The sequence below is a fragment of the Mus musculus genome, chromosome 7, assembly GCF_000001635.26.
Source record: "Mus musculus strain C57BL/6J chromosome 7, GRCm38.p6 C57BL/6J".
Lineage (NCBI taxonomy): Eukaryota > Metazoa > Chordata > Mammalia > Rodentia > Muridae > Mus > Mus musculus.
The window spans coordinates 51,571,242-51,598,896 of NC_000073.6; the positions used below are offsets into that span (position 1 = coordinate 51,571,242).

At 38.3% G+C, this 27,655-nt stretch overlaps 1 protein-coding gene and 1 long non-coding RNA gene across 9 annotated transcripts in view; one reads left to right on the forward strand and one right to left on the reverse strand.

The window, feature by feature from the left end:
- Positions 1-27,466, forward strand: part of Ano5 (anoctamin 5) — an 88,701-nt gene extending 61,235 nt beyond the window's left edge. For 3 of the 8 annotated variants that reach the window (XM_006540825.4, XM_006540823.4, XM_006540822.4), the window contains exons 13-21: positions 1,759-1,833; positions 3,437-3,659; positions 5,263-5,432; positions 8,244-8,341; positions 12,472-12,602; positions 14,082-14,287; positions 16,397-16,575; positions 19,322-19,427; positions 22,383-26,513. In XM_006540825.4, the coding sequence (XP_006540888.3) occupies positions 1,759-1,833; positions 3,437-3,659; positions 5,263-5,432; positions 8,244-8,341; positions 12,472-12,602; positions 14,082-14,287; positions 16,397-16,575; positions 19,322-19,427; positions 22,383-22,604 (1,410 nt within the window). In that variant the 3' untranslated portion in view covers positions 22,605-26,513. Of the gene's footprint in view, positions 1-1,758; positions 1,834-3,436; positions 3,660-5,262; positions 5,433-8,243; positions 8,342-12,471; positions 12,603-14,081; positions 14,288-16,396; positions 16,576-19,321; positions 19,428-22,382 lie in introns of all 8 variants that reach the window. The other 5 variants (XM_006540824.4, XM_030242467.1, NM_177694.6 and 2 more) reach the window with 4 other exon arrangements.
- Gm33136 overlaps positions 24,972-27,655 on the reverse strand; it is a 28,179-nt gene continuing 25,495 nt past the window's right edge. Inside the window, exon 4 of the long non-coding RNA XR_003946771.1 lies at positions 24,972-25,129. This is a non-coding gene — a long non-coding RNA (predicted gene, 33136). The remainder of the gene's footprint in view (positions 25,130-27,655) is intronic.

Below are 27,655 nucleotides of genomic sequence, written 5' to 3' on the forward strand. Positions count from 1 at the left end.
CGATTTACTGTTGTTGATGTAATAAAATACAGTAGCCAAATACAACCTGTAGAAAGGAGTTTAGTTTTTGCTTAGGTGACAAAAGGAAAATCCACAAGGTCACACAGTAGCTAAATCAGGAAATCTAGAGATCATATTCATTCATATGCAGGAAGGAGACAGAGAGAGAGAGAGACAGGGAGAGAGACAGAGACACAGAGAGAGACAAGAGACAGAGAGACAGAAAGAGGCAAAGAAAGAAACATAGATGCACACACAGGGTGAGAGAGAGAGAGAGAGACAGAGAGAGAGAGACAGAGAGAGAGACAGAGAGAGACAGAGAGAGACAGAGAAAGAGAAAGACAGAGAGAGAACAGGATGCACACACAGGTAGAGAGAGAGAGAAAGAGGGGGGGACAGAGACAGAGAGAGACAGAGACAGAGACAGAGACAGAGAGAGACAGAGAACAGGACCTGGGATTAGATTAGATGTTCAAAGACTCTGACATTGATATACTTCCTCCAGCAAGACTATACTTACTAAAGGTTCCCTACAGTGCCATCAGCTGGTCACTAAGTGTTCAAATGAATGAGTCTCTGAGGAACATTTCTTATCCAATCAGATCAGGTTTTAGGAAAAGACATTGAATAGAATAATGACACAGTGTGTGTGTGTGTGTTTGTGTGTGTGTGTGTGTGTGTGTGTGTGTGTGTGTGTGTGTGTGTGTGTGTATGCGTGCGTGTGCGTATTTGTTGTTCCTATTTTTTAGTTTAAAAAGAAAACAGAGTCAGGCCTCTTAGTTTCACTCAAAATTGACAGAATAAAAGATTGAACTGGGGGGTTTAAGTGTGGGCAAGAGGTGTGTATTAATTCTCCCTGATTCATTCACTTCCTTTAGCCTTAATGAAATTGAAATAAAGAAGCAGAAAATTTTCATTTCTAGCAATAGATTTTAGTGTTTAATTACAACCAGAGCTCTCACTTGTGGGTCTGCATTGATTGTACAAGTGTGTGGGCACACACACACACACACACACACACACACACACACACACACACACCTCACACACACTGGTCCCTAGCTGGGTGCATACATGGACAAAGTATACAGGATCTCATGTGCATACATGTATAACAGCCTTCATATCCATGGAGCTCTTAGAAGGCTTCTCATCCCAGTGGAGTTCTGTAGCTCTTTGTCCAAACCGAATATCCATGGATGTAGAATCTTGTTTTTTATAGAATTTCATGGTTTGCATGCCTCCTAACAGCTTTCCTGTACTGTATTTATTTACTTCAGAAATAAAAATATATGTTTGACTGTGGCTCAGAATGTTAATTGATCCAATTACTATCTCGTGTATTAACATTCGTGATGACTGGGGTAGAAGAGCCTGACCTTTTGTTTGGGGTGATAAGACAGGGATTTCATATGCTATAAAGCAAGGAGGGAACATTCCAGATGGAATTAAACTGATGCTCATTGTGTCTCAGTGGCGAGATTCGGGCTTTGTCTCTTCTCTGTCAGGCTCTGGAGGCTGCTGCAACTCAGCACATAGGATGCAGGTTGCCTCAATCATCTCTCTTACCTTAGGTAGAATGTCACTTGAGGTCTAATGGCCTTCTATTCAAGGGAAGGTGTCACTTTCCATGGACTACATGACAAGAGAGCCATCTGTGCGGGCTCTACCTTCAGTGTACTCCTTGATCTTCCTCCAGTCATGTGGAGTCTCAACAGTAAGGACAAAGTGTTACTTTGTTATTTTCTAATATTACAGGAAATGGAGCCACACATGCCTCTATGCCATCGCATCCCATGGTACTTTGTGTCAGGGACCACAGTGACCTTTGGGGTAAGCAGCATTTTGGAATCCTTTTTCATTTCCATAAACATAATCACCTATGGGCCACAGTTATCTCCATAGCTCTCTCTGCATCAGTTTTCAGATCATTCCTACAACATTCCCTCCTTCCTACATTGCATATTCCTCTTTTACAAAGCATGCCATAATTTACATAGAGTTTTCCCAATATGAAAATTTGTAGAACGATATAGAGGGGAGTCCCAACTTCACAGCCCTTTCCTGTATGTCTTGTTAACTGATACCTTGAAACCAAAGGAGAGTGTCACATTCATCTTGTAGTCTGGTCTTTATTTCTCTTAAAGTATCTATACATGTGACTGAGCAGTTAAACTCTGATACTTCCTTTTCTTGTTGAAATAAGCAGAATAAAATCTGAGGAGGACAACTCCTGTGGTGAGCAAGTGAGTTTCTCTCCACATCTATAGCTAACACATTAATTTACCAACATGATTTTTTAAAATTTCCTTCCGCTTCCTAATTTGTGCACGCTCTAAAGTTAGCCTTTTATTTGCGGAAGAGTGGTGAGAGAACGACAAATGGTGATGTAAACCAAAAGTGCACACTGGACTTTTAAACAGTTGTGATTAAAATATTTTTATATCTTAAAAGAGTTGGTTGGCATATATTTTTTAGCTTATATAAGAACTTTTAGAAGAAAAAAATGAAGAAAAAAGGGTACAGATAGGCACCTCAGGTTCAATTCTGAGAAATTAACTAGGAAGCATGGTCCTAGAATGGTTATTCTGTTTTAGTTGTTCTTCCTATCAGTCAATTTGATTTGCTTCCTCAACTTTAGAATAGAGTTTCTCAATCATTAAATTGATACGGAGCTGCCTTGCAATATACAATGGATACATTGATGTGAGAACTGTGTCACTAAACTCTAGTATTCTGGCAAATTTTCCCTGAAAGGGGAATTCATCTGTGGCCACATAGTCTCTGGTTCAGGATTATTTCTTACTTTCTTTAAAACCTTAAAAGATAATTTATATTGATAAAAAATAATCTAGATAGGTAGTTAGATGAAGGGTAGATAGATGACAGACAGACAGACATAGAGATAGGCAGATAAATAGATAGATAGATAGATAGATAGATAGATAGATAGATAGGCAATAGATATATATTTTAGTTCATGGTTCCAGGACATACACTACCACAGCAGACCATATATGGCAATGGGAGCATGAGGCAGCTGGCCACGTTACATGCATAGTCACAAGGCAAAGAGAGATGAATGCTGGAACTCAGTTCACTTTTCCCTTATATTTCTGCTCAGATCTCAGGCCCATGGAGCAGTGTCACCCACAGTTTAAATTTGCTCTTTCCACCTCAATGAACTTAACCTAGATAAATCCACCCACAGACATGACCAGGGGCTTGTCTACTGCCAAGCCGACAATATCACAGTTTCCCCCTCTTTTTTTGTTTAACCCATAGCCACTAAACAGGTCCCTTTTAAGCTTTCTACCTTGCTGTGGCCTATCTATTGCCTCTATGGTAAGACAAATGATGGTGCCCAAGGAGCTGCTGGGCAAATATAACGAAATGGGAAAATGGCGCATCCAGTGAGTCTCTACTCTCCCCTCAGATGGCTCTCCTCCTCAGCAGCATGGTGTCCATCCTCATATACCGCCTGTCAGTCTTTGCCACTTTTGCCAGCTTCATGGAAAGCGAAGCCACCCTGCAGAGCGTGAAGAGCTTCTTTACTCCACAGCTGGCTACGGCTCTCTCTGGATCATGCCTGAACTGCATTGTCATTTTGATACTGAATTTTTTTTATGAGAAGATATCTGCCTGGATTACGAAAATGGGTAAGCTGGCCAAATTATGAAAAGTGATTTAGACCATGGGTTTCAGCCAACATCGAATCTCCATCTTTGATCCCTCTCCTATTATGTTGTTGACATCTGAAGGGATCAATTTTTAGGCTGTTTTGTGCTCTAAGTAGAGCCACACTTGATTTTTAAGAATTCCTTAAAGTCAACATTCAGTCATTTTGTAATGGAAGTAAGAAAACTCTAAAAAGTTCAGGACTCCTTAGCCATTTTTTGAGGGCTCTTATTTCAGCATTCCATGAATGAAGCTAGCTGAACTCTGGTCAGAACCTACATTGTACTAAAATCATGAGGTTGTCTCCTTTTGCTCTTGAAAGGTATTTGCTTCTGGAATTCATTCTGAAATAAGAAAAGAAATAACAAAAACCAAACACTGCATTAGTTCCTCTTACTTGAATCTAGAATACAGTACCTCTCTGTTTAGGCAGCATCTGTTGTAACCTAGATTATTTTGTCGTTGAAGTTTTAAACTTTCTCCCAAAATGGGAAGGTGGTGGGGTTGTAGGTGAAACTAGAATTTGAGCAATGAGTACGGCAAACAGCACCAATTCTGGACAAGTTAGAGATAGACAAGGCTAGCTCCTTAGCAGACAAGGGCATCTCTTTTCACAGCACTTGTTGCTACCCTACCCAGGCCATATGTTCATACCACTGCTCCACACAGGCAGGAAGAGCACTGGGCGAGCACTGCTTGGAAGTAGTCCTTGCATCATCTTCAAATCTTGAATACTAAGTCAAGTTTACATTCTCTGGAAAAGAACAAGTGAGCAAATCACAGCAAATAAACTGCTCTTAAAGACACAAAGAAGTCATGGATTTCATTTGTGAAAAGTATCCATGACCTTCTATTTGAGACATTATTAATGAATATAAGTGAGCTTCATCAAAATGGAAGATATTGTGTCCTTAAAATTCTGTTGTCCTACTTCTGAAAGTGTCTTTGAGCATATCTGGGTCAGCTGTTCTACTGAGAAATTATCAACTCATGAAGTAAAGTGTGTTCCCTTACTCATTGGGCTCCTCACAGTGTTCTAATGGGCTTCGGAGAGAATTTAATATTTTCTTATTTTTAGAATTTGTTAAATTATGAATATGACTACATTTTAACTAAGGTGAGAGAAACCACATGCTACCTCTGCCAGCATTTGCAGTCACAGTTTAGTCCATGAGAGGAAAGTGTAATGTAGTTAGAAATATCTTAGCCCTTGGCTAAGCTTACCTGGCTTCAACCTGCTTGACCATGGACAGAGGAGAGAGAAGCATGATAAGATTTTCTGAAGTGTCTAGCAGTGATGGGGACAGGTACTTCCAATCTTAAAGGCATTCAGATTGCACATTCAGACAGTCTTATTCCTAGAGAAACTCCCACAGTTGAAATGTAGTGACTGCTTCCTAGACTTTCACAGCTGTGGGATGAACACAGGACCAACAGAAAGCCAGCACAAACACACAACTCTTTAATATTGGTAAACTGAGGTCAGAGTGAAGGGCATTTTCACACATTTTTAAATGGTATGAATAGCATTCTAAGTATAGCATTCAAGGAAATGCATTTATCCTTGATGGTTATTATTGGCAGAAATACCACGAACTCACCAGGAGTATGAGAGCAGCCTCACTCTGAAGATGTTTCTCTTCCAATTTGTGAACTATTACTCATCTTGCTTCTATGTGGCCTTCTTTAAAGGGAAGTTCGTGGGATATCCTGGGAGTTACACATATATGTTCAACATATGGAGAAGCGAAGAGGTAAGAATTCTCTTCCAGGTTAGATGTGTGGCCTCAGATATTGTCAAGTTGTAGAAGTCTGACTCCATTGCTGGGAGCCTGTCTGACATCTGCTTTCTCTCTCTGAATGGCAGCCACTGGGGATGGAGCATTGGCAGTTTGAGGGAGTGCAAAAATGGGTTTTGTGAGAGTAAAAGTAGCTTACTATGAAGAATTAATTAATTCTCTGTTATTCTGGAGCTAGACACTTCTGGCTTCAGGCAATAAACATCTGCAGTTTAGTGGGGAAGCGGTGGTAAGTAAAGAAGTGATTATTCTGACTCTTTGTCCTTTTCTTCATAAGTCCTCTCACTGTTCATGTAAGAGATTTGGAGTTCCTTAACTCCTTGAGAGCCAGGAAAAGAATGTCAGGCATGCAGAAAAAAAAAAGTCTTGTACACAGGCAATATGCACACACGTACAATCATAGACACATATATTCTGATTGTTCCCAAAAACCTGGCTCATCAACCCCACAAGTATCCATATATATTTACACACACACACACACACACACACACACACACACACACGATCAATGAAGATGAAGCCAAAGCCCTCGTGAGCAAGTTTCATTGAGCAAGTGACAATGCAGAAAAACCGCACTCCTGATGAATTATAACAACCTTTGTGCTCATAAAAAGAAAATGCTTCTACATTTTTATTGGTGAAAGTAAGAAAAAAAAAAGAAAAAAATCTCACCCACTTTATTTCTGAAAGAAGAAGGTTCGTCTCTCTATTAGTGAAAGAAAAAAATCCTTTTTCTTTTTATTGCTGAATAAAAGAAATCCTGTCCCTTATTGCCATTATTCTGTTGTCATACTTTCTCAGGAGAATAGTTCACATGTTTTTCTAAGTGTTTTTACATTCCAAAATAAGTTTATCACAAGTTCAAAACATTAAATCAAGTCAATAATTGAATAAGAAGTTTCATCAGGAATATTTACATATGTTTCCATTAAGTCTAGTACCTAATTAAACATTCATTATCTATCACTACTTCCACAATTTCATTAAATGTTTAAAACAGTAATTCTTATATCATAAGTTAGCATGGTTTGTCAAGAGGCAAGTCATCTGCCTTATGTCTCATTAATTTTGAAGTTTTGTATAGATAAATCCAGTCAATATTTTATCTTCTATCCTTGCACCTACAGAAACTTTTACATTCCCAGTTTATTACCTTTAGTTATCAGATAATGGTTTCACAAATAGCTAGCCTAGAAGGATTGATTTCCCTGATTGTAAATATGTTCCAAGTCTGCTGTCTATCTGAGTATAGTTAGCCTGTGACACAGGAAGGTTTTCAGAACTCTAGTTACAGCTTTCATACTATAAAGAGCTCATAATTACTTGTATAAATTTAGGTATTCTATAGAATCATTATTAAAAAATATGAAATCATCCATTTGTATACAATAGCATTACTACAAGAGAGTACATCTTCGTTGATCTGCACAAAATCTGCCCAATAGGATAGGCTAATGCCCAGGAATTATTAGACTAACTTAATAATGACAGGAAAGACATAACAGTAAGGAGAATCAATCCTGAGATGAGATCTCTGAAGGCCTTGCAATTCAAAATTTTACCCATCACAGCCAAGAAAACAATGGACCATATCCAAAAAGTCACTTGTGAGTTTTTAGCCTATCCTAGATGGCTCCTGACACTCCATCCATTGATTGCTTTTATCATCTCTTAGATATTTGAGTTTCCTTTGAGCAAAACTTGATATGGAGCCTATCTTGGCTTTTCTTCCTGCTGCTATGATAAAATACCCTGACAAAATCAACTTAAAGCATAAAGGGTTTATGTTCTCTCACTATTCAAGAGTATAGTCTACCGTGGCAAGAAATTTAAGGCACCAGAAACTTGAAGCACCTATTCAGACCTCATCCACAGTCAGAAATCAGAGAGCAATGACTGCCTGCTGATGCACAGCTTTTCTTTCTCCACTTATACAGTCCAGGATTCAATCTAGGGAATGATGCTGCCCACCATGGGCAGGTCTTCTCACTTCAATTAATAACATAGAAATGATCCTCCACATACATGTCCAGAGGCTCTTTGCCCAGGTGATTTTGCTACATTTTAACAGGTTGACAATTGACACTATCAAAGAGCCGATCTATGGTTTGGCAGTAAAATATAAAGTAAGTAGAATAGGACTTTTATTCCTGAAAGCTTCCAGGAAAGGTTCGTGAATCAAGGAGGGGTTCTTCTATGGCTCAGTGGAAATGACCAATGTTTTCTAAATTGGTCACATGAAAATTCTGCCACCTTTTAACCCTAGCCCAGACAGATATAAGGATTCATATTTTGGTGGTATTGTTGTTTAAGAATAAGTCTAAGAAGTGTGTATCTCCAGCAGAGTATACAAATGGATGTGATGCAGCTACACTGGTAAATGATCTGTAGGACTGATTGCCTTCTGAATTTCATCCCTGCCTTGTCTAACCGTATAACTCCTGGCTGTAACTTCTTGAGTTTCAGATATTCCAGATGTAACAAAATTCTCATTCTCCACCTACATCTTTGTTTTCTCCTCTCTTGTTTCTTTTAAAGATTTTTAAAAAGATTTATTTATTTATTTATTTATTATATGTAAGTACACTGTAGCTGTCTTCAGACACTCCAGAAGAGGGTGTCAGATCTTGTTATGGATGGTTGTGAGGCACTGTGTGGTTGCTGGGATTTGAACTCAGGACCTTTGGAAGAGCAGGACTTTTTGAAAGTGCTCTTAACCACAAAGCCATCTCTCCTGCCGCCTCCTCTCTTGTTTCTGAACAGTGTGGTCCTGCAGGCTGTCTGATAGAGCTGACCACCCAGCTAACCATCATTATGATTGGAAAACAGATTTTTGGAAACATCCATGAAGCCTTTCAACCGTACGTATGACTCACATATTGTATATTTAATTTATTTTATTTTTTTAATTAGGTATTTTCTTCATTTACATTTCCAATGCTACCCCATAAGTCCCCCAAACCCTCCCCCCTCCCCCCATTCCCACTTCTTGGCCCTGGCGTTCCCCTGTACTGGGTCATATAAAGTTTGCAAGACCAATGGGCCTCTCTTTCCACTGATGGCCGACTAGGTCATCTTCTGATACATATGCACCTAGAGACACGAGCTCCGGAGGGTACTGGTTAGTTCATAATGTTGTTCCACCTATAGGGTTGCAGATCCCTTTAACTCCTTGGGTACTTTCTCTAGCTCCTCCATTGGGGGCCCCGTGATCCATCCAATAGCTGACTGTGAGCATCCACTTCTGTGTTTGCTAGGCCCCGGCATAGCCTCGCAAGAGACAGCTATATCAGGGTCCTTTCAGCAAAATCTTGCTAGTGTGTGCAATGGGGTCAGTGTTTGGGGGCTGATTATGGGATGGATTCCCGGGTATGGCAGCCTCTAGATGGTCCATCCTTTCGTCTTATTACTGTCATGTTATCTTTGTTAGAAAAACATCTGTGCAAACAGAAATAATTCATGTTCGGTGAACAGTGCAGGATGCCACTGTAATAAATAAAGGCTCTGGTTGTATTTATTTTTTGTGTGGCCATCAAAGCTCTTTTTTTAGTTTTATTTTCAATGACAAATGACACTTGTATATACTCATTTGCATATACATATTTACTGAGTACAATGTGATGTTTCAGTATAAGCTTTTTTTTTCTTGGTACCCCTTTGAGACAGCATCTCACCACGTGGCTCTGGCTGTTCTTGAACTCACAATTTGCAGAGACCCATCAGCCTGGAGTGCTAAGATTTAAGGCATGAACCTCACACTGTGTGGAACTTTTAAATGTGCATTTCTGCTGCTTGAGTAACTGGGGAAATAACATATTAGATCCTCAGTAGCTTATTATCCATATTGCATATTATACTTTTCTAATTTAAAATGTCTATCATATAGAATTTGCATTGGTTCTTGGAGAATTTCACACATGCATGTAGTGTACTTTAATCCTATTCACTCTGCTCGTCCCTTAACTCCTCTGAGAGCCACTACTCTCTATCTCACCACCCAATTCTAACTTCCTTTTCTCTCACTTTTCTTTTGCTGTGCTCCACTCGTTCAGTTTATACTGACATGTACTCATGAGTGTGTGGCCCATCCACTGCAGGATGGTCAACCTAGCAAGGGCCACAGTTTTAAAGAAAGATGATTCTCACTCTCCAGAATCCATCTTCCAAGGTTGACAGCTCATGACCACACACACACACACACACACACACACACACACACACACACACACACACACACTATTTCAGGCTGGAATGCTGACTGGTTTGAGGTTGTATGTAACAGCCACAGGGACTGTGAGAGCATGAGTACAAGAGTCTTGTCCTCTCCAGAAGACATTGCTTCACATTCTTCCAGTCCTTCTGACCTCTGGTTTTTACATTCTTTCTGCCCTCTCTTACCCGATGGTGCCTGAGACCTGGGGTGCTGTATTTAATTGTAACTATTACTCAACATTGAACTTTTGAAGTTTTTTTTGTTTGTTTATATTTTAATCTTAGGCATGGAAACACTTAGAGAACTTATTTTATTTGTAAAAGAATTGCTCCCTCCTCCAAAACCACAATAATGAACACATTATATATGTCTATATTTTATGTACATATAAATATACATATATGTTATATAAATGTACATATAACCAAAATACCAGCTGATTGCATACATCAGAGGAATATTTCCACCAATGAAAAGAGAGAAAATAATAAAAGCCTCAATTTGTGTGGGGATTGATACTTGTTTAGAAGCAATGTGAAGCCAGGGGATGAGTTTATTTCCTATCTATTTTATGAAATTGAAAACATATTAATGGAGAGAAATGGTGTGTTTCTGCGCTGTGTATCACAACATAGTAAAACTGTCCTTTCTCCCTATGTTGACACATGCATATATGTCATAAAAACATCAGCATTGTTTTCTGCTTAGACAAGCAGATTCTAAACACTATGTGGGAGGTTAAGAAATTAGGGAACAAAGATAAAGTAAGTTACTCCACTTGACTGTAAAGCTCAGCGGAAAACTTTGTTAATGACAGGAGGATGGGGTTGCTGAAAGACTAGTTCTATAGATAACTGGGAGAAATGAAGATGTCAGAAATCTGTGATATGTACAAACATGACTAATTTATTTTTGGCCTGGTTGCAAAAATAAGTAAGTAAGTAAGTAAGTAAATAAATAAATAAATAAATAAATAAATCAGTAAGCTTTCATTTTAGAAAATGTTGAAGAAAATCACACACAAAATATAAATTTTGACTTGGGGCAAATATCAGCTATTCAAAAATAGCTTCAAATAGATCATAGCTCATAAAAATGGTTTTAACAGAGCAGAAGTCATTAGTGTACCATTAAAGGTAATTGCCCGTGCTGTGGGGTTCCAGCATTTCCTGTGGCAAGGAGCTCACAGAAGAGCATTTGGAAGTCCTAAGTGTCCCCACACTACTCTGTGTGCCCTCCTTTTTACCCCCTTTTTATGTTTCAGTTTGGATCTAAGCTATATGTACATAATTATTCTTATTCTTTTCAATGCACAATTGCTGCAGCAGTCCATGTGATAATGTTTTTTTATTCCTTCATACATTTTACTCATATGAACTCTTTCTCTTTGAGGTCTTATTTTTCGTTTACCTGATTAATTAACATGAGAGGATGGCTCTCTGCCTGTGTGTATCTCCTTTGCCAATGTGCACTTATTTGTGCTATTTGATGCCTTTCCTACCTGCATGCTTATTTTTTTTTTAATTTGCAGTAATGCTTCAAAAGCATTAGCTACCAACTCTTGTTTTTCTTCTTTTTTAAGTATATGTGTAGAAAATAGGGTTTTGTCATAAATTTTATCTTTTTTGCATTGTAGTCATCTCACGAGGCCACTCAGTCATGAGTGACCTGCGGCTTCTCCATGTTTCCATTCGCACTTGGGGATAGATAGATGCACTCTTGGAGTCATGGAGTCTCTGTGTTTCCATTCGCACTTGGGGATAGATAGATGCATTCTTGGAGTCACCATGAAGTGGTGCTTGGGCTTGGCCATCTCCTCCCCTTTGTGACAACTGAAAACTGTCTCCCAATATTGCAAATCTTCCCTTGCAAAATCACTCTGTTTGGGGACTACTGCTTTAAATGCATAAAATTGCAGACTTTGAAATTCAGGTTGAGCATGCTGACAGCATCCATTATTATTGTCTTGGACCATTGATAGATTTTGTTTGGGTTGTTTGTTTGTTTGTTTGTTTTGTAAAACTATGAATGTGTTTTTTTTCTTCCACTCCAAAAGCGTAGTCCCTGAAGGATCTACTATCCAGCAGCAACACAGCTCAGTGTTTGTTTTATTTCAATGATTTATTTTGTCATGCCATTCACTTGAATATGACCCTGCATGTTCTTACTTTGGTTTGTATTTCAAATGCTCTTCACACTGATGAGGACATTTGCCTCTGTTTTGTTGGTCTCTTTTAATCACGTTGAGCTAACTTGGTTCTAGGATTATTTGCTAGAAGCAAAGGTCAGAAGGTATTTGCTACCAAGTGCTTTTATGTTTAACATTAATTCTGTCAGTGTATCTATTGTATTGCTTAATTGGATAGTTAGAACACAAACTTATTTCTTTGCACAATCCAACACTACCATAATCTACCTTATATGGTATAGAATTTGGTTGGTTAGTGTCTTGTAATACATTGCATTTAATTTACTTAAATAAGCCTCTGCTTTTCCTTTCATTTACATGTTCTGTTATGCTCAATTTCTCATTTCTGTAATTGTTTTCTAAGCATCAAGAGGCATGGAGATTGGCCATTGCCCCAAGCCCTGACCACCTTCCTTAATATGCTCTATTAACCTAAGTACCACCACTTGTGGAAAAAAACTATACTAGGTTTTCATTTGGACTTTATCTCCTATTGAGTTAGCTTAAAGTCCTTAGTCTGTCTTTCTGATAGTTTCCAGACTTAACACACTGCCTCTCTGACTCATGTCAACTTTTATCCTTTCTAACAGCTTGATTTTTAATTGGTGGAGACGCCGAAGAGCCCGAACCCACTCTGAGAAACTGTACAGTCGTTGGGAGCAAGATCATGACCTTCAGGTTTATGGACATCGTGGGCTGTTTTATGAGTACTTGGAAACAGGTAATTTTCAATCATGGCTCTGAGGCAGCACCAACACTAATAAAATGAATAGTTTTCATTTCTTTCAATTTCCTTATGTATTCTGGATGCTTGAGATTATTGAGTGAAAATGATGGATGGATGGATGGATGGATGGATGGATGGATGGATATATATCTATCGATGGCAGATGAATGAATGATGACTACTGGGAGATCGAAGGATATGTGGTTTTGTGTATGTGTAGATGGATGGTGAATAGATTGATGGATAGGTAGATAGAGGGATAGGTGTGCAGGTGAATGAATGGCACATACACACATGTGGTGGATGGGTATATGGATAGCATAAAGATGAATGAATGAATGGGTGGATGAATTAATGGCAGTATGGGTAGTAGATGAATGTATATACAGATGGCAGGTGTGTGTGTGTGTGTGTGTGTGTGTGTGTGTGTGTGTGTGTGTGTAGAACAGATTGAGGGAAGGTACTTGGATATATATATATATATATATATATATATATATATGTATATATATATATAGATGGAAGGTAGATGGTTATTGGACAGATGGATGGATGGATGGATAGGTGGAGAAAAATGGTTCCCTTTTTCTTTGTCTGGTGATCAAACAAAGAAGACACACTGGGGTGAGATCCTAGATGGCTGGTGTTTTGGCTGCTTGTGTGGTCTGCCAAGGGTGCTTCTGCTCACAGACATCCCCTGCCTTGCTGGACCTATAGAGGGCAGTTATGTACCTATTACCAAAATCATGGTGCAACAAAGGAGATAATCTGAAAACCATTACATGATTACTGTTTATTAGATATGCTATATATTTCATCTAAAATCTGTTATTGTGATATAAGACATTTTTACCATTCAAGATAAATTAAAATTACTATAATATACTTTATATTGTGTGGCCTTAGTTAGATAATACTATGTACATTATTGTACACGGAGATGGGAAATCTTATTTTAGGCAGCTTAGGTGTGCAATAGGTAGATACTGCTTTATAGGGTGATAAAATAGTATTTTTCCTTACTGTATAAGTTCTAATGAATGCATATGCACAGGAAGGAGAGTTTGGTACTGGCATAAAGATGTGAAATATTTATAACAACATTAGCTTCTGTGCATTGAGAGCCAACCAAGACTTAATTTACTCTTAATTTTAACTCTCACTATTCCTTTAGTCATGAGATAATTGTGCAGTGGACTCATTGGCTATATTTAATTTTGGTGTTGAAGATACTGAAGTTAAATAGATTAACTAGTTTTCTAGGTGAAGATCTGAGTCTAACACCTTGAAACACACACTGCCTCTCCCTCTGATTATTTGTTTGTTCCTTTCAAAAGCAAGGAGGGGGTGAATCAGTGTTATTATTCACTTCCTAACAAACCAGCTGAAAAGTGGTGAGTGTACAGGTGGCAGGAACTGGATGAATGGACCTTCTCTCTGTGTCATAATGATGGATGACCCGTGTCTCTTCAGTTATCCAGTTTGGGTTTGCCACGCTGTTTGTGGCCTCTTTTCCTCTGGCACCCCTGTTTGCTCTCATGAACAACATCATGGGAATCCGAGTGGATGCCTGGAAGCTGACAACTCAGTACAGGAGACCTGTCGCAGCGAAAGCCCACTCCATAGGTGTCTGGCAAGACATTCTTTTTGGAATGGCCATCGTTTCTGTTGCAACTAATGTAAGTATGCCTCTTTCCGTGGCGTGACTTTGCATTTCTTTTTTTGATCTATTGGGGGGAGAAATGTAAATGGCACCTGATTCAATCCTCTTTGGTACCAATTTCATCACAGTGATAGTTTGTAAGGACAAGCTAATCTAAATGTTATTTTCTAAGAAAGAGCAATAGGAAGAAAACAGTACTTTCTCATTGGAATTTCATGCTGTTGTTTTACAAATTGCACCAATCTAGGCAGAAAATCAGTGATAATGGAACGTGTTTGAACAATGCAGTCAAGGAGCGAGGATACACATATGTACATATAAATATACATTTATTGATTTTATTTATTGTAAGATGATTTTTGAAATGACATTTTACAAATCCTAATTTTATAGTCTTCATATTTGTCAAAATTATGTTTTTTCAATTGAAGTTTTATTGAGATAATCCAAAGGAGATTTGACAATTGAATATTTGTGATTTATTTTAGAAAGCTCTGTGTAAAGGAAATGTGGTTGAAATTGTGAAGCGTAAATACAATGGGAACATGGAGAAATGAGCTAGAGAACCACTATAGAAAAATCCTTACCTGATAATGCTCTTTCAAAGCCTAGACAGGAAAACCTACCCTAAGCATATGACTTCAGCTGCCAAAGGAAAACTCAGAGATACAACACATGAATAGAAGCAGTAAAGAAATAAAAACAAAAGTTAATCATAGACAACTTAGAAAATAAAAGAATAATGCATATAAATACGACATAAAGCGGGAGCTAATTTGTTGAAAAAAATAAACAAAAAGAAAACTCCAAACCCATGGAAACTATGAAACACTGGTCTGTACTGGTTTTTAAAAATTTGTTCTGAAATTTCTGATTGTGAGAAAAGTGTGTCAGACATGTTCAATAAGCAACAAAATATAACTCATTTCCATAGAAGAGCAGAAAAAGGTTTTATTTTTAATTTTTTTATCCTTTTTTAAAAAAATGGTGATTTTACTTATTTACAGTTCAAATGTTGTCCTCCTTCCCTGTCTCCCCTCCTCAAATCCTCTATCCCATCCCCACTCCCCTTTGCCACTAGATGGTGCTCCTCCACCCATCCACCCACTCCCACCTCACTGCTCTATCATCCCCCTATGCTGGGGCATCAAACCTTCACAGAACCGAGGGCCTCCCCTCCCATTGATGCCAGATAAGGCAATCCTCTACTACATAAGTAGCTGGAGCCATGAATCCCTCCATGTATACTCTTTGGTTTGTGGTTTAGTTTGTGGAAACTCTGGGGGTGGGGGAGTCCAGTTAGTTTATATTGTTGTTCTTCCTACAGAGTTGCAATCCCCTTCAGCTTTAGAAAAGGGTTTTTTAATATATACCACTAAATTCACTGGTGCCAGAGTCAGATAGATAGTTCTAAGTGCATTCATGTGATCTAGAATATACAAACTATTCCTGTGATTATTTTACTTTGGAAAAAAATAGCACCCCATAGAATGAAGCTCTGAAATTACTTGTAGTAAACTACAATTAAGTGTAAACCCACAGTCCTTTCTTTCATTCATCAGCCTGCTATAGACACACTCAATACACAGACACAAGACACAGCTACACACAGACAGAGAAACATAGTCATGAATACACACAGGTACATCTATACAGACCTATACAGACATATGCACCTATAAGCACATACACACAGATTTTAAGAATATATACAGACACACATGAATACAAACAGAAATACACATGTAGACACAAAAACACTCAGAGATATAGACCAATGAATTCCCCTATCCCTGCATATCTCTCCTCTAGCCCTGACAGAGGGAATTCTTTTTAAGGACAGTGCATGAGTCAATCAGGAACATGAGCCATGGCAAGGACAAGGACAAGGACAATTAACATGCTTTGGAGCAACAAGTACCCATAGGTTCAATCCTTAAGTTAGCTTTTATGTAGTTAGGAAATCATGGAAAATTGATCCCATGCTACCTGTGAGCCTCTGCATGTTTTAGAGTGGTGTTTAAGTCATCTCACATTCATGTGGCTCAAAAAAGTGGGCTTGCATACATGTCAGACTTTGAGCACTGGGCTGAGCTCATCATCTTTCTCTCCCTTTGTCCATCAGGCCTTCATTGTCTCATTTACATCTGACATCATCCCCCGGTTAGTTTACTTCTATGCCTACTCAACGAATTCCACAGAGCCCTTGAGTGGATACGTCAATAACAGCCTGTCAGTGTTCCTGATAGCTGACTTTCCCAACCACACAGTGCCCATGGAGAAAAAAGACTTCGTCACCTGCAGGTCTTCTTCTGTCTAGGTTTTAGCACTGTACTTTTAATGTCTTTCTTAAATTATCTTTTTCCTAATGTGTGTCCTACTGTCTAAAAGGTTTACTCGAGGCAACAGATTTCTTGGGTTGATATCAGTTCTGGAATTCACACACTGTACAAACTGACAAACTGCATAAAAGGAAGGGACATTATGGATAGAGGTCATATTATTTTTTAAATAACCTCCCATTTTTGAATTATTGAAAATATTGTCCACATGCTCCTGGACTTTTTCCATAACACCTTTCAATCAGTCAGTATAGTTAATTACCTGAATTTCACCATTTATTCTCAGAAAATATATTAAGAAATGGAGAAATAACAATAAAATAATAATGTGTGTGTATATATACATATATGCATATAAATAATATATACATATTAATATTAACTGAACCAGTTCACCAGCCTTCATTCCACCTTAAAGGTTTTCTTCAGCATAGAATTGTGAGGTGGGACATGTGAACTGTTACTACCACACCCAGTATATCATGTTCTGTGGTGTTCTTCATACCATAGAATATAAAAATAATTGTCAATACTAGGTGGGTTAATAATAGAGATATATAGATGCAAGATGGCTGATGGAGATAGGCAAGTAGTTTGTTTGATAGATGATAGATAAATAGATACATACATAAATAGATACATAAATTCATAGATATATAGATAATAGACATAGGTGGTATAGGTAGGCAAATAATGAAGATAGATTGATAGACAGAGATGATAGATGATAGGCAGATATAGTAAAGATCAAAGAAAAATATATGTGATAGATATATATAATTGATAGATGATAGAGATAAATAGGCAGATGATATAAATATATGATAAAGATAGATAAATAGATGGTAGATAGATTGATAAGCAGGGATAGAGAAATAGATGATACAGATAGATAGTAGATAAATCATAAATAGATGGTCAATACATATCAGACCAATAGACATATGCACACATATGTACATACAAAAGCCTTTAATCTTAATTTCAACCCAACTCTGAATTCTTCCTTGGGAATTCTAATAAAGCAAGAAAACCATTATGGGACAGTCAGAAAAACAAAGCCACTGATCTATAGTACACTTGGATACTAAGGGATCGTGACTCAGTGTTCAAGACTGAGATCTCTGTTGTCTGACTTCTTGGTTTCATCATTTTGTAAAAGATGGGACTGAATTTTGAAGAACATCAGTCTGATGTCTTTGTGGTAGAGAGCAATCTGCAAATCTGAGCACTGAAAGGAGTACAGAAAGAGAACATTGCCTCATCAATACATCTAAAAGAAAACGAAGTCTCAGGGAACCAGAAGTGGTCCACATAGTAAGTCAGATGGGTGAGATAGGAGGAGTATTTCAATAAAATGACATGGAAGCTGTTCACTGCTGAGAAAAGTTTGCATTAGACTAAATAAGTTCCTCTAGTTTATCTCCTATTATAGGGATGTACTTGGGTAACTAGCACAGGCCTAGAGCTGTGTGAATAGGAAAAGGTTTAACATTATCTGTTATTTTCTTATGACCTGCATTGGTAACCACTCTCCTAAGAAAAATAATAAAAACTTATGTCAGGTTTCTTTTTCTTTTCTTTTCTTTTCTTTTCTTTTCTTTTCTTTTCTTTTCTTTATTGGATATTTTCTTTATTTACATTTCAATAAATAAATAAATTTGTTATCCCCTTTCCTGGTTTCTCCTCCAAAACACACTCCCCCAATCTCTTCCCACCTCCCCCTACTCATCAACCCATCCACTCCTGCTTCCTGGCCCTAGTATTTACCCACATTGGGGTATAGAGCCTTCACAGGTCCAAGGGCCTCTCCTCCCATTGATGTCCAACAAGGTCATCCTCTGCTACATATACAGCTGAAGCCATGAATCCTACCATGTTTACTCTTTGGTTGGTGGCTTAGTCCCTGGGAGCTCTGAGGGTACTGGTTAATTCATATTGTTTTTCCTCCTATGGGGCTGCAAACCCCTTCAGCTCCTTAGGTCCTTTCTCTAGCTCCTTTATTGGGGACCCTGTGCTCAGTCCAATAAATAACTGTGAGCTTCTGTATTTGTCAGTCACTGGCAGAGCCTCTCGGGAGACAGCAATATCAGGCTCCTGGCAGCAAGCACTTGTTGGAATCCACAACAGTGTCTGGGTTTGGTGATTGTATATGGGATACATCCCCAAGTGGGGCAGTCTCTGGATGGTCATTTCTTCAGTCTCTACTCCACACTTTGTCTCTGTAACTCCTTCCATGGGTGTTTTGCTCCCCCTTCTAAGAAGGTTTGAAGAATCTACACTTTGGTCTTCCTTCTTGAGGTTCATGTGGTTTGTGAATTGTATCTTGGATATTGCTAACTTCTGGGCTAATATCCACTTATCAGTGAGTGCGTATCATGTGTGTTCCTTTGTGATTGGGTTACCTCACTCAGGTTTATTAAACATTCCTGTCTGTCATCCATCTGTCATTCTACCTGTCATCTATATCTATCACCTATCTACTTATTTATTTATCACAGATTATCTATCTCTCATCTACTTACATGTCTATGTCTGTTTACCTACCTATCATTTATCAACTATTTATCATCTGTATCTATTGTAGATTATTAATCTCTCCGTCATCTGTCTAACATCTATCATATCTATTAATCTATGGTAGATCATCTCTCGATACCTAGAAGCCCATCCACCTATGGTTCATTTTTGTTCTTTTTCCTTTGTAGGTACAGAGATTATAGGTACCCTCCTGATCATGAGGATAAGTATAGCCATAACATGCAGTTCTGGCATGTTCTTGCTGCCAAGATGACCTTCATCATAGTGATGGAAGTAAGCTGACATGGACTCCCTTCATCTCTTTTATCTCCCTTCTAACTTGCCCTTTTCCAAAGCAGCTGTTTCTAAATACACCTGTCATGGAGAAGTTTGCTTCTTCACCTTTCTTGCAATGTCTCCATGGGAGCTTGCTATTCACAGAAAATTGGTAAATGTACCTTGGCAACAGCAAAATAAAGAAAATGGCAGCAAGGTCAGGAAATGCCTGACTTTTAGAGCATGTGCTCTCAAGGCTCTGTTTCATAATACTCCTAAAGTTGTTTCCATTGATATTTTTTTAACTTTAATTTTGACAACCTTGAAGTAAGTATGCAAACTTTCAACTTTGAAGTGCATATTTTAGTGCTAGGCTATAATTGCTGACATCTTGAGAATGGCATGTCACAAACAAGAGCACACAACACTGTTTTCATCTATACATGATCATCTTCTTCCTGCTCCTTAAAATAGTTCTGTACACACATACACACAGACATACACACACACACACACACACACACACACACACACACATACATCAATCTTCTAACCAGTAATTTCCTTTCAAACCTTGGTTTGATACCTAATTTTGTTAGATTCATTTTTCAGGAATTTATAAAGAAAAATTACAAGTGGTTTGGTTTTGAAATATTGAATATTGAAAAGTTTCCTACAAATATTACATTTGTTTTTTTCTGGTATTAAAAGCCTGAAATTTTTTCCATTATTTTTTAACCTTAAATTTAACAATCTTGGAAATTATTTAAAGCATTGCTCCATTTTGTCCAGCTCCTAATGCTGTTATAAAGTACAGTGCCACCCAGTATACTTCATTATTTGTGACCTTAAAATGAACAAACTCTTAGAATTCCCTCACCTGCCAATCTGAAACATCACAAACAAGTTATTCTCTATTGGACAACATGGTTGTTGTAGATGCTAACTTAGTCCCCTAGATCTGAACACACACTCTTCAAGTTCAAGAGTGCAAACATAGAAACAAAAAAAGTCCTTTCAAATTCTTCCTTCCTCTTTTTTCTCTCTGCCTGTCTTGCCTCAAATTTCAGTGGTCATGTTTTTTCACCTGTAAGAAATGGGACTGTGCCTTGGCTCTCTTCATTAGCTTTTTTTCCTCTTGGCTCCTCTTTGTTTTGTTCGTTTACTTTCTTGTCAGACATTTTACTGTACTGTATTGCCCATTCAAGAGTCAGAGGATTAAAAGGAAAAGGTAACAAGCTTAGTGTGTGGAGGTAGTAAACCCACCTTTCATGAGAAACCCACTGTCTTAGGGTTTCCATTGCTATGAAGAGACACCATGACCATGACAACTCTTATAAAGGCAGACATTTAATTGGGACTAGCTTACAGATTCAGAGGTTTAGTCCATTATCAGAAAAAGAAGCATGGCAGCATGCAGGCAGATATGGTGCTAGAGAAGGAGCTGAGAGTTCTCCATCTTGATTTGAAGGTCGCCAGGAAGAAACTGTCTTCCAGGCAGCTAGGAGGAGGGTCTCAAGGCCCACCCCCACAGCGACACACTTCCTCCAACAAGGACACACCTCCTAATAGTGCTACTTCCTGGGCCAACCATATTCAAACTATCATGCCCACAAAAGTTCAGTCTGTAGTTCTGCTATTCCAGATGGGCCAATGCAGAAAAGACGGTCAAGCCTAACCAGTATAAAGCAGTATTGGGTTGGTGTTCACTTATTTAATAGAAAGAAGGGGCATAGCAAAATGTCTCAGAAGGGGAGTGCTTGCCTCCAATCTTGACAATTCAAGTTGCATTTTTGAACCCACATGAGAGAATGAGAGAACTAGCTTCTGTATGTTGTCTTATGACCTCCACATGGCACCCAAATGTTCACAGATACATACAATAAATAAATAAGTAATTTTAAAACTATAAGGGGAACAGTCAGGAAATATATCCAAGGGTACCCAAGAGCCTGGTGTTGACTTCTCCTGAGGTGTCCACAGTTTATCAAGGCATTCTTCTTATATGTATTTCACTTTATTTTAATTTCATCTTATGTGTACTGGTGTTTTGCTGCATGTAATGTCTGTTTATTACTTGCACGAAGTGCCCACATAGTCCAGAAGATGGTGTCAGATCCCCAGAAGCCAGATTTACATTTGTTAGCTACCATGTGGAGCTGGGACTTGAACCCAGGTCCTTTGGAAGAGCAGCTGTTGAGTCATCTTAGCCATTGAGTCATCACCCAGTCCCATATTAAGACATTTTTATATACATTTTTAAGCACATGAGTAGAGAGAAAGAAAAATACTCAGAGTTAAAGAAAAAGATTCAAACCAAGTGGGTATGGGCTCCACACTATGCCACAGCCTGTGGCCCTGTGTTCATGGCTTTCTGGTATGAAAATAAAACCTCTTCACATACTTCCAGAACATTCGACTGCTCCTCACAGAAATATCAAACTGATGATCTTGTTTTCAATTTTTCCCTACACTAATGTCTTCAGAAGGCCTGGCCCCTTCATTTCTAAAAATGTTCTAATAATCTAAAATAAAATGACTGGTATGCCTTAGGTTTCCACTTTACAATAAGTCACTAATTATATGGTTGAGTGTGAGCTTTCCTTTCTAAAGGAAGTTAGACAATTTTTTATTAGGTTCTTAGGACAAGACACAGATAAAGTAGAGGGTATATTTTTTTTAAATAGTCATGATCCATTTCTCCAATTGGTTATTTAAATATAAAATAAATATACATTTATTTAATTCCATTGTTTGTATGAAAATTACAGGATAAACACATGGATGTATATGCATATGTGAGTACACATATGCATGCACACATATATACAAATATGATAAACTTTGTGCTTCCTATGTCCAAGAGAATTTATCAGATTCTAAGGGTACCAGTAAGAACTCCTTGGTAAAATTCTAGGTGATCCTAACAGTATATCTGACTGATCTTCCTTTATCTCTTTCTCTCTCTCCTAGCACGTCGTGTTTCTGTTTAAATTTTTATTAGCCTGGCTGATACCAGATGTTCCTAAAGATGTTGTGGAGAAAATCAAACGAGAAAAGTTAATGACTATCAAAATTATTCATGACTTTGAGCTCAACAAGTTGAAAGAAAACTTGGATGTTGAATATGGTAACATCATGAAGAATGTTTTAGTAGATGAAGACAATTCCCTGAAGGCTAAAACTACAGTCTAATCCACATACAAGTGGAGAAGTTTTTAGCCCCTTCTCTATCCACTGTTGCCTCTGGGTTTCAGGCTGGATGCTAGAAGACATGTAGCCATTTGTTTTTCTTTCCTTCTTTTATTTTTAACTCAGAGTGTTTATGCACTTTAATAGAGGTTGGCAGTGTGCTATCAGAAGAGAATATAGGCAGGGTGATCCCAGGATTCTCTGGGGTCCTGTAAAGAGTTACAGGTGGAGCCTGTGAACTCAGAAATCTAGGAAATCATGGATTGTTGCTTCTTAAAGTGAAACCATGGCCTTGGGGGGAGGAGGTACTCTGCTACTACCCAGGGCAATTGTACATCTCTACTGTCTCCTGCTGAGTGTTTTCTGTCTCCCTCCCAACAAGAAAAAGGTTGTTTCAAAGATAAATATAGAAAAGAGACCTACCATGTCCTAAAACATCCGCTGTTGTAAAACGCACAAATGAAAGCCAAAATCAGAATTCTTGAGAAATCTCATCTACTAACAAACACTGGATAAAAATCATAGCAGCAGTGCATCTTTAACAGTGTCAGGTGAAAGTTAGCTTCAGTTAGAATCCCAGATAGCCCTTCCTGGGAAATGTAGAATTCTTTTTCCATGAGACTAAGTGAATTTTTGTAAACGATAGTCAGACGGCTTTTAAAGGTAGTGTCTCTGCTCTGTTGACTGTTTTCAACACCATGGTGGCTGCAGGTCTCTAAGTGCAGGTATTATATGAAGCCAGCGTGTTTTCTTAAGAGTTAAAGAATGCAAGACAACACATAGAGATTAATTCATTTGATTATAAAGTGAAACTTACAATTTCTCTAAATGCTGATTTTTGCATCATGAAGCCTTTTTGAGCTCTATCCATTTGTATAAGTTGGGCACAAACTGTTTACAAAATGTGACTCTTTTTGCTATAAGGAAACTCCAAACTTGTATGTTTACAGTATTTTCAAGGGCTACATCGCCCTTCAATGTCCAGTGCCTTCTTTCTGTGCCCTTGACACATGAGCAATTGTCTAGATGGCATTGATTTGACATGATACAACATTTCAGATCTCAACTTGTCACCTCTGTCAGTATTGTGAGCACAGAGTTTATCACCAAAACATAATCAACAAAGTGAGAAAGTGATCGTGAGGTGTCAAAATGACTGTTTGTTAAATGATCCCATCCACACTCAGGGCTTTGTGGATACCTCAATTCTTGTCATTGGTTCAGTTAATACGATATCACATATGTGTCTTTATGTAACTTACTGCCAGAGTGGGAGACATACTCCAACTATAGTGTACTCTAATCTTTAGACTTAAATTAGAATTCAGCTATAAAGAAGTATTTCTTTTAATCACATACATACAAAAAGCTTGGTCACAAGATTTTTAAAAGAAGTGTTCACTTACCAATAACAGTATTTTACAGCATAGCTGATATCACAGTATTAACTAACTACTGATAGACATTACGTATCTAAAACTGGGGATTATGGATTTTATAAAAATGATAAAAGAGTTAGCACATCACATTATTGACAATATTGATTTGTCATATACTAGGTAGATTTTGTGAGCATGTTTGGGTCACTTGAAATGATTTCATAATTGAAAGATAATTTTGTTCTATGGAGATGGTCAACTTAAGACAACCATTTGTCTTGAGGATGATTCAAGCCACAGGTATGGCTCTTACAGCCTGTCAAATCACACTGTCACCACCATGCCTGTCACACAGTATGCATTACCTTCTTCATGGTGCTAATTTTTTAAAAGGAAGATTATAGGGTTTGTTTTTTGTTTTTTTGTTTTTTAGAAATATGCTTTAATTTTGTGGCTTGAAAATATTATGAGGCTAGACTGCAAGATAAGGACAAAGCTGACTTGCAAAGCTGCCCACACACAGCAGGTTCAAAACCAAGACAAGCACTGTATATCCAAAGTAATCGTAGAAATTAACAAAGCTGGAGTTTATTCTACAGCAAGCACATCTTAAGCTTAATCTGTGACTTCACTATCAAATGCATTGGTAGATGCATCACATTTGCTCTGTACTCTTCCCACTGAGCACTTTCTTCTGGTTTCATGACTCTGAGATACTAGAGTCACTTTCTGGAAAGTCTGTTAGCCAAAATCGGGTGTAGTTTGTCCCAGCAGATTTGCTTCGTTTCACCCACGGCATTGGTTGGTGTAGGAATGCTCAGCTAGATGCTCCTGACTCCAGATGAGTTCTAGGCTGGGATCCTTTAATCCTTCAAAGAAGCAGTTAGTCTTCAAGTGCTGAAGCCCCAAGCCACACAACTCTTTTCAAAGTCATCATCATCTTCATTGTTTCTTTTCACACAAAACCCAAAATCCTTCACATCACTTACTTCAGGCGTCAAGAGGAGGGGACTATCATTAAATGAAATGATCTGAATTTGGCAGTGTTTCTGGACTCCTGGATTTCAATCCCTCCTTTTTTTTTTTTTTTTTTCAAGAGGAAAGAGAGTTGTTGCCTCTGAATCTCATGTGGAATTCTTTGGGATACAGCTGTGGGTAGGAATAGACAAATCTCGTCTCACTGATATGCCAGTTAGTAAGAGGGAGAGAACATCTGGAGAAATTCCAGGTGGACAATTACTGTGTGTCAAAAGAAAGCTTTTCCTTGCAAAGTGTGTTTGTAGGGTCAGGTACTGCGAACAGCCATTGACTCTGCTCTCCAGAAACAACAGTATTGGTCATTCAAAAAAAGACAATCCATTGCTTTGGACGAACCTCTCATTGTTATTATGTAATTGAATGATGCCATGAAGGGAGGCATTGCACTGCCAGACTTTGAACTCTGCCACAAGGAATCAATAGAACTATCGTGTTACTGTTTTTGCAATTTGAATGTACTTTTTTGTGTAGTAATTAAAGTATGTCAGTTATTTTAGCATTATGTGAAAATTAATGACAATGTTTAAAACACAATGTATAGTATGGCCTAAACTGTGTGAGATACAAGTGCCCATTCCTCTAAATATGTCATTGGATGCAGGCTGCAGCTCTCCTGATATGAGATGCTGTGTCCTGAGGTTAACTCAGGGTATACAAGCTTGGTCTTTCCTCCTGCCCCCCCCCCCATCCATCCCATTCTCCCTCCTCCTCCTGTGCTTCCCTTCCTCTCTTTCTCTTTCCTTCCTTCCCTTTTCCTTCATATATTTCTGTTCTCTGCTAAAGGGAGGATGTGGGTATTCAGAAAAAGGTGTCTTCAGTTATTGACCTCAATAGCCAAACCACTCAGTAATTAAAGTAACAAATTACTTCAAATATGTTGACACAAATATCCTTTTCATTTCTCTCCATTTCATTATCTGTTAACTCTATTTATTCCCTATGCTACAGCTTCTTTTCTTTCTCTCCCATCTACTTTTCCTTCTCAACTTGGGGGGCGTTGTTTTTTAAACCATCTAAGTTCATTTAGCGCTATCTGAATCAGCTTGGATTTAGAGCTGATTTCTTAAATGAAGAACTTTAAAGAAGGCTTGTCATGAAATATGATGTTTTGCAGAGACTTCTAAACACACCCACCTACAGGGTTAGCTCAGAATGTCACTGTATCATCATCAAAGTGCAGAGCCAATCAGGAGTAGCTGCTGGGTCTAGAGAAATTGCTGAAAGCACTTTGACAGAGACTCCCAAACAGCCAGCCTGGCCTACCACCAGTTGCAAAGTTACTTAGGATCAGGGCAGCCAAACCTCTTTAGCTGCTCTAGTCCTGTCCTTTCTGATCACATCTGAAGACTGTCAGTTGAGTAGTTTTACACCTTTAGTTCCCACTTCTTAACGATATTATATTCACTACATGCAACCAATATATATTGAAGGCCAGAATGCTCAGAAGCCAAATGAGCGTATCACATTCTAAGTACTTTATAGATTGATCAGAGGATCATACAGGATGTAAATAATGAAGCAAAATTATAAATATTATGGGGGAAGGCATTTCTTTTGATCCTGAAACCTGGTTGTGGACAAACAGGAGTCTGCAGGGCCATCAGGCATGGGCAGGAACTCCCATGAACTTCTGCACAGGGGCCTTGGGTCTTCTATTGCTTATGTCAATCTGCAGCCAAGTTCCACTCATGGGAGCCCAGGGCTCATCTGGAGTAGACATATAGGAGAAAAGAAAGCAAACTGGCTAGGTGGATTGTATGTTCATCATGCCATGCTGATCTTCAAGAAGAGTCACATAAAGAAACCTTAGCTGCTTTACTGCTGTCTGTCATTTTGGCATGTAAAATCTGGTTACATTTTTCATCTCTGTGACAAAATACCCAACCAATACATATTAATGAAGGTGGGATTTATTTGGGCTCACTGCCTCCTGAGGACTTGGCTTCTCATCCTGGGGAAATCATGAGAGCAGAGCATGAGGCAGCTGGTTTCATTGCATCGGTAATCAGGAGGCATGAATATTGGTTATCAGCCCACTACCTTTCATTAAGTTGGGGACCCCAGTCTATATAATGATGCCAACCATATCCGAGGAAGGTGTCTTACCTCCAATGTAAACTTATCTAGAAACACCCAGATGTGTGTTTCTAGTAGTGATCCTAAGACCAGTCAAATTGACAGGATTAGCCATCTCAGACCTTATAGGAAAAGATTTCTTGGACAAACAGGTACAGACCACTATACAGACCAAAGATATCCCTAAGCTTAAGCTTGGTAAGGCTATAAACCACTCAAAAAGCATGTTCAACAAATAGACGAAGTTTATTCCCATAAAATGTTCTCAGTAAATGAAAAACAACAAGTTCTTATAACTCACATTCTAAACATTTTAAATGTCAGATCATGTACAATCTCAAAACCAAACACAACTAATAAACTTCATAGAACTGAAGCCTAATCATTTACTTTTTTGTCTACAACATCAACAAAAGGGATAATAAAACATAGCCAGAAAATATGCAACAATTCTTGGAATACACCATGAGTCAGAAAGCAATGGAATTAAAATGTATGTGATATTGCCAATTACATCTTTTCAAAAGTACCTCACAATGTAATATTTGCGTGATGAATTCA